We start from the raw sequence: 8,381 nt of genomic DNA on the forward strand, positions 1-8,381 counted from the left end.
GCGATGAGTCCAAAGACCAGTTAATTTTAACCTGCCTTGTCATTGCAATTTTCCACATTTTTTTTGTCACAGCCCGCGAGACAAGTTAAAATAAGTGGTCTGAGCTGTATTTTCTTCAATCGCTTCACTCTCATCATAACAGTATGAAAAAATATGATGCGATTTCAACGCTCACCGGTTAATTCTAAAACTATCTTCAAACTGGGGACACCAAAGTTTACAGCCTTGGGTTATCTTCATCACATAATAATAATATCAAAATAACGATGAAAACTGTTCGCTCTTTCGCTTCGTTCTTAAGTGGTCTGAGTTGTATTTCCCAATGAAAGTATACTCTGTAGGTATGGTCTAATGTTAAAATTTGTATGGAGCGGAGGAAATAGCGATTGAAAATCATTGAAAGGTGAGTTTTTCGTATATGAAATCGCTATTTCCTCCGGTTTGTATGGACAGACCATACCTGGTTTGGACATTCATTGGTATTTCCTTCAATGAACATCAACACAAGGTATGGTCGAATGTCAAACTTTGTATGTAGCGGAGGAGAGGTGAGTTTGTTTATATGAAATCGCTATGTCCTCCAATTTGTATGAACACAGATCACAAGGCTGTATCCTGTATACTTTGGGGAGGTCACGCAGACCGCCATTTTATTAGATACGCGGGAACACACCACTTCTGATGACTTTACATATATAAAAAATTCACCACATCATCAAGACGACGAGAATCATCAGAGTAGGTGAACTTTTGTATGAAATCGGCCATTATCATCAACTGTGGTGTGTAACCCGCGTATCTGTACCTGTACCTCCTCAAAGTATACAGCCTTGCACAGATCATACTTGGTTTATACTTTCATTGATTTCCTTCTCTCGCTTCTCTCATCATAGCAGTCTGTAAGAATATGATGCGATTACAACGCTCACCGGTTGATTCTCAAACTATAAGCGAGTATTGTCTTCAAATACGTCAAAAATTACCATTGTCCACACGCGAATTACATATCTCCTGAAATTTACAAAACTCGTAAACAATGCCCAGCCGAAGAAAAATCAAAACTGAAAATGTTTCGAACGCAAGCATATTAGGAGTAGCTACACGCAGAATTTCGGTACAAATAAAACGTTTGGCTGAAATTGAAAATATGAAATCGATCAAAGCACTTGAATCGACTGATACACCACTTGAATCGACTGATACTTCGTTGCTAGAGGTGGAGAAATGTAAAAATTTTCTTGGTACAGAAATGTAATAGTTCTCAGTTTTTAGGTCGAGAAATGGCAGCAAGAAATTTGCGACCACCTGAAAAAAATGAACCACTTGGGGGTTCTCAAAGAATCTGATCGTGTTTTCAATATGAAGGACGTTTACTTTCCACTTGGTCCAAGAACGGTAAATGAAGCGTCATTCTAGCTGCCGAATAGAACTGATATTCTCTTTATTTTCTCAAGGCATCGCCGTGTTTAACGACTCTGATCATGATTTGTGCCTCGGGAATAATGGCTCCTACTACTGTTTTTTTCCCGAACAGCGAATTGTCTCCACGAACTATTTTCGACGATGAAACAAGCTCTGCAAATTTATCCGAGGTGGTGTTACAGACGAACGACAGACTGCTGGGCTACATGAAATTGATATTTCATCCGTGGCTGATCGCAAAACGAAAGAGTTTCCCAGTTATAGTTTTCATTGACATTGATCCAGTTCATATCTCATGGGAGTTCTTATCTTTTTGCAAAGAAAATCAAATCATTTTATTAAGAAATACCTCAGCGGTCAGCTTGCATCCAATCACTTCATTTGTGATTCCGCACATCGAAAATGCGTGGATGACTGCACTTCTCGAATGGAATAATAAGCATCAAAGTCAACAGATTGCCATGGACTTAACTCCTTCCATACTCGAGCAAGTATTTGTAAAGACGATGACTGTCGACCTATTGACGGATGCGTTTAGGAAATGTGGAACATTTCCCTTTGACCCAGCAACTGTTTACAAACAAGGAATGATGATCTCTACATCGCTACATACAATCGACTCGATACGTCAGCTTGGTACAACACTTCAGTCAATGCCACAGCCCGATGCTGTGGATTTGAATCAGTCAACGATTGAAATAAGCCAACAAGAAGTGATTTCTGACACTGCATCATTTGACGACGAAACTCCGACCCAACAAAAAACTGTTCCTGTACCCGAACACACAGTTCATCCAACTTATAAAATCGCACAAACAACTCTCACAGCTCAGTCAACAGCGACAGCCCAATTTCAAGTTCTGCTGGGTCCTTTGACATACGAATTTATAAATTCAGGAAGCTCGTGGACGGGTGCCGTCGAAAATACCTCATTATTTGAAGTGTGGCAAATTCTACTCAAATCGCATCAACACTTGACTCATCCAATTCCGCAAACAGCTCACGAGATTAACAAACAATTTCGAATCCAATTTGAGGGATTTATCGGTCCATTGCTCTACGAATTCAAAAAATCCGGAAATGTTTGGATGGGTGCCACAGAAAATAGAGGCCTATTTGAAGTGTGGAAGCAATTAACCATTACATTGGAGGACAAGAGCGATGAAAAATGATTTGATGTGAAAGAATTCACATTGTGCACTAGCAAAATGAAACTGTTTCAAACAATTGTAAACGGTACAATTCAGTAAAAATAAACGTTTAAATCGATGCAACGAATTTTAACAAATTTAACATGCAAATTCGGTATATGAGATAGAATACCGAGGATTACCGAAGGCCCAAACATGTCATAAGTCTCGATTCTGTTACTACTTTCGATTTATGAATTTTCAACGGATTAAATCTTCCTATATTAACACATTCAAATTAATTGGGGCTTGCCAACTTTCGGCACCCTGGACTTTACTTAAATAGTCGAGGAATGCCTCCAAATAAATTTCTAAAAATCCAAAACTGAATTCTAGATTTTTATAAATTTATTTTCATGCTTCGGGCCAAAAATGAGGGTAATTTTCTCGAGTTTTCGGCCCTTTGCATGAAAACTCACATGTGCACCTGCTTTGGACGGTTGATTTAAGGCACTTTCGCTTGTAAGCCTCACTTCGTTCGGCCTACAATCCGCGAAATTGCCTAAAATCAATCGTGCAAATCAGGTACACAAATGACTATTGGAAGCATTCCACGACTATTAAAGTAAAGTCCAGGTGCCGAAAGTTGACAAGCCGCAATTATTTTGAATGTGCTGTTCCTTTTTCGATATGTTTTATACTTTTCGTTGCAGCCAAACTCGAAACATCTATTGAGCAAAAACCACATACTTCAAGCATGAGCGGCACTCTAAATAGGGTACTGAGACTGGACAGTGTGTCACAACTGTAAAACACTTAAAAATAATTTCAAACAAAATAGTACTTTATTCTATCTCAAAAGAAAATTCACCCTGCTCAACCCATCCCAGCCATCATTTATTATGTCGATGATTTGTTGTAACAGTATTTAATATATCTAGAACTTCGAAGTGGTATCTCGGTTTGAGTTGGCCGAAAGTTCGCTTGCTCTATGCTCTGCTGTAGACATAAATGTAATTGACTAAAACAAACAAATGAAAATGTTCAAATGTTGCGGCGATTTTTCCTTTGCATCAAATTTTGACCAGACTTTGTTTAAGGTCAACACACCTCATTCGAAATTCAATTTGATTTTTTTTAGGGACTATATATCGCCCAAAACCACTTACAGTGGAGGTGTGACGCAAGTCCTGTTATCCACTTACAAAAGAACTGATATCGGTGTAGGTGACCCTTACAGATTCGACACGCAAAAGGGTATGCGTCACAAATGGCAGCTGATGAGGAAAGTACACGAAAGTTTTATCAACAAAAATCTTACCAGAAAAATTTTAGGAAGAATTTTCCTTCCTCAACATCTGCCACTTGTGACGCAAACTTTTTTATTATAATTTTCTTCCTAAAATTTTTCTGGTAAGATTTTTGTTGATAAAACTTTCGCGTACTTTGCTCATCAGCTGCCATTTGTGACGCATATCTTTTTGCGTGTAGAATCTGTAAGCGTCACCTACACTATCAGTTCTTTTGTAAGTGGATAACAGGACTTGCGTCACACCTCCACTGTAAGTGGTTTTGGGCGATATCAGCTCTTTTGTAAGTTGTGATTTTTTAGAATTTGGTGGCAGATAATAGACAATCATATTATGCACTTTGAACGAAAATATTCTTCTTACAAAACTTTCTCTTTGATCTGAACCTTCCAGCTTTAATTTGACGAAAATCGAAAATTTGACGAAATTTGAAAATTTGACGAAAATCAATACTTTGATAAAAATCGAAAATTTGACGAATATTGAAAATTTGACGAAAATCGAAAATTTGACGCACTAAACTCTATAACTTTGTCTTTTACACGAGGTTTCTATCTGCCGTATTTTCCGAGTTATGGCTGACATTGCTCGCACTTAAAAGGCTCACAGCTCCCAAATAAGCGACTTTTTAGGAAAACCATGAAACACGTGTCGACTAAAATCTAAAACTCTATAACTTTGTCTTTTAAACGAACTTTCTATCTGCCATATTTTCCGAGTTATAGGTATCATAGCTCAATAGCTTAACACGCTCATAGCTCCGAAATTATAAGCTTTTATAAAAATTTCTTCAAATTAGTTTCTTAGAATTACGTCCTTAACATACCCTGAAAATTTCAGCCAAATCCACCAGTAAATTAAAAAGTTTCGCCGTAACAAAGTAACAGAGGTAACAGAGTAACAAAGGTTGGTAAAATTCATCAATTTCAAAATGTATGAAAATGAATTTCTTCATACGATTATCCAAAGTTTGAAAATTAATATCTCGGCCAAATCTGAACTTTATGAGGCGTGTGATAGATTACGAATAAAATAAGTGGAGGTAGTAGGAGCGGAGGGGGAAAAGTCAAAAAAGTTGTGTTCCTTAGTCCTCCGGAAAAAATTTTTGACAAATTTTTCAGTGTGAACGGACTTGCGTCACGGCCCTTCACTATAATTAGCATGTTATTAATCTAGGCGTTAGTACGAGTTCAACGAGAACGTCAAAATTGTCAATGATTTGGTAGATATATTACATTTCAAATAGGGACCATGAAAGTTTAATTCAATTTAAGTTAGGGCCGATCTGCAAATTTATGAAATTTCAGCATTTCGTTTCTCATTTCCGTTTACCTCTGTAAGTCGTGTACTCACAATCGACTCTGTGTTTTCTGATCAATGTAACTACTTCGGCAAAAGACCAACAGTCCTTGATTCAGTTCCGCAACAAATGGAATGTAAAGTTCATAGTTTCGACCCTTTTTCATTATATCCGTCGTATAGATGATGAAAAATGCATGATCCATATCGAAGTCAGTGTTCTCGACGAGGATTCCCTTATATTGCCAACGTCTGCGAGTTCATTCAATAATAGTTCCGTAGTGAAACCGTTTCGACATTGACAAACGTCACTAGTCCTTCGACATTTGAGTTTATGTTGATGTTGTTTGGTCAGTCACTAACTTGTCAGAGTAAACGAATCTTTCTATTCCGCAGAATTTCGAAAAGAGGTTTGTTTCTTATCCTGCAGCACAATGTTAACAAGACACCAATCCCATAAAACGTGGAATTTGAGAAATTCTCGCAGAGATGATTTAGATGCTAATCCCAATGCTGCAAAAAACGTGGATCCAATTGATAATCGAAACATAAAGCAAGACAATATGGCCACATCAATAAAGAATCCAATCAGAAATCAATTAAAAAGTCGTAAAGTGAATTTGGCCGGTGACACTACAAAGCGGAAGAAAGTTTTATCGCCATCATTGAATCGGGAGAATATAACGAGGCCTACACAAGCGAATAAAAAGAATTCGCCATTAAAAAAACGACTCAAGACCTGCGAAATTCACGAGCACCACAATTTGCCGAAAGCGTCACACAATTCCGATGAGAATTCGTACAATCAGAGAAAACAAATCACATCGTCGATGGCAACGCTGTGCAACATCGGAAACACATGCTACCTAAATTCGATTGTTTACACGTTGCGATTCGCTCCTCGCTTTCTGCACAATCTTCATCATGTCTGTGACAATCTTTTGGAAATTAAGCCGCGAACGAATCTTCAAATTACCACCGAAAAACTGCACGAACTGTACACACATTTGTATCGAAACGAAGTGGGTGAATCCACGGAAGCATTTCACACTGAAACATTCCTCAACGCTGTTCAGGATGTTAGTTCCATATTTGAGGGCAATCACCAGCAGGACGCTCATGAGTTTTTGATGTGTGTGTTGGATAGTATACGGGAAACTTGCAACTCATTAACAAAAGTCATAACGGAATGTCCGGATATTGTAGCAAATGGGTGAGTCACTTTCGATGTATATTGTAAATAATTGACGAATGGTGAAATTGCAATTGTGGTATGGGTGGTAGTGTTTTTCGGTTACGATGTTCGAATCATGCTTTTCTTCACCGACTCATTGAATTTTACTTTTTCGATTCAGCAACGTTTGATTGGGGTTATTCCCACCTTCTTTTCTAAACAATCCCTGTAACAGCTGACTAAGTTCGATATTTTAACAATATTTCCAAGCACTTCATGCACGTTTCTAACATTTCTTTAGTGTCGGGATTAGCATGTATATGTTAAACCAACGCACTGTCTGAACATTTCGTCTTTTACTTGCTACCCGTGTTATGGTCTAGGAATAACAGTGCGTTGGTTAAATCATAGTGCTCACTTACTCGGTCGTAAAATTCAGTATTTGGATCATGTAATTGTCAGGTTAGAGTAGATTAGCACATTACGCGATTCGTATCATATGTAGCAACTGCTGAATATACTCTTTGATCATAGAAAGTTAATAGGTCACTCATTTCATGGCGAAATTATTCCGATTACGCACGATATGAGTGTGCAGCAGCTTCAACCGTATAAACAAGTAAAAGAAGTTTTAATTGTATGTGTGGATCAGCTGAAAAATAGCTGAAGCAAATTCATGCTGCAATTTCACTGCCTCTGACTGTAGGATTCAGCTGATTTTACCACTAAAAACTTACTAATTTTAATAGACGCTCTCAAGAGGGTGGCTTGGAAGCCAAGATCGTAAAATTCCATGTTGCTCGAATATAAGAAAAATACTGAAGCGAAGGGATGTTAGAAAGGATGAAACACTCCGAAAAAGCTGGTCGATTCATTAAATGTGTACATTCCTTTGAAGAACTTAATTTGAGCACAATATTAATTGAATTTTCCAAACCTTTTCAGTTTTGCCGATTTTTTTACGGAGAATTTCGAGGGGATCGCATGTTCGTCGACGAAATGTTTAAGCTGTGAGACAATAACTGAACAAAAGGAAACAATGATCGATTTGTCAGTGCCTATAACCAGCTATAAAAATATTGACCAACAAGAAGATCCCAATTTATTTATTCAGGTGAGTTTAAATGGTAAAAGGAATAAACCTGTACAGCTTGAGTTTATTAAGAGTTCATCATGAGCTTTAAACTAACCATGAGCTAAAAACTCACCATGAGCTAAAAACTCACCATGAGTTTCGAATTCACCATCCAATACGAAAAAATTGTCACCACTTTCCCCGTCCAAATCACTTCATATTTGCCTTTCATTCCAGAATTTGTGCATTACCCACGAACAACTCCGTGGCGAAAATAAGTATCGATGTGAAGAGTGCACCGGTCTCACTGAAGCGATTCGTACAGTATCTTATCCTAAACTTCCGCGCCTGCTAATCATTCAACTGAAACGATTTTCCGGTGGAAAGAAGAAAATCAACAATTACATCCCAACGCCATTTAATTTACAATGCTTTTGTTCGAAGTGCTGTACGCTATCGGAAGCGGAGAAACATCATTCCTATCGGCTGTACAGTGTTATCACTCATGTGGGGGCTACGATATCCGGTGGACACTACATCGCCTACACAACATCATTAGATTTGACAAATGGAATTGATAACACTGTTTCCAATGGCAGCATTTCTTGTCAAAGTGTCAGTTGCTGTGATTTTCTTATGAAAAATTGTCCTGGAACTAGTCTGAGTAGGTATAGTAGTATATCGGAACATTTGCGACACAATAGTTACATCAATAATCCGTCGAATTCGTCGCTGAACGACAACTCGGAGCCACTGTGGTTCAAATGTGATGATGATAAAATCAAAACAATGACACAACGCGAATTCGAGGATTTGCTTAAGAAGGGGAAAACTATCACGCCCTATTTGCTATTTTATGCTAGAGTTGATCTGCGATAGCAGGCTTCGTTGCAATCGATTTAATTTTAATCCTTTTTTTTCCTTTTTTATCAGGCCTGGCATTTTAAATTATTTGTTGTTTTATGCATCCG

The 8,381-nt window shown here is 37.9% G+C and overlaps 2 protein-coding genes across 2 annotated transcripts; both read left to right on the plus strand.

The window, feature by feature from the left end:
- Positions 1-951: 951 nt before the first annotated feature.
- LOC119082168 lies at positions 952-2,700 on the plus strand. Its single transcript, XM_037191583.1, has 3 exons — positions 952-1,216; positions 1,273-1,395; positions 1,455-2,700. The coding sequence occupies exons 1-3, from the start codon at positions 1,037-1,039 to the stop codon at positions 2,592-2,594; spliced, it is 1,443 nt and encodes a 480-aa protein (XP_037047478.1). The 5' UTR covers positions 952-1,036; the 3' UTR covers positions 2,595-2,700.
- A 2,764-nt stretch (positions 2,701-5,464) lies between these two features.
- On the plus strand, positions 5,465-8,381 carry LOC119082165 (ubiquitin carboxyl-terminal hydrolase 1-like). The gene is made up of 3 exons (XM_037191579.1): positions 5,465-6,374; positions 7,281-7,449; positions 7,648-8,381. Exons 1-3 carry the CDS (start codon positions 5,596-5,598, stop codon positions 8,287-8,289), a joined length of 1,590 nt encoding a protein of 529 aa, XP_037047474.1. The 5' UTR covers positions 5,465-5,595; the 3' UTR covers positions 8,290-8,381.

This window comes from Bradysia coprophila, unplaced genomic scaffold (genome assembly GCF_014529535.1).
Source record: "Bradysia coprophila strain Holo2 unplaced genomic scaffold, BU_Bcop_v1 contig_391, whole genome shotgun sequence".
NCBI classification, from domain to species: Eukaryota; Metazoa; Arthropoda; class Insecta; order Diptera; family Sciaridae; genus Bradysia; species Bradysia coprophila.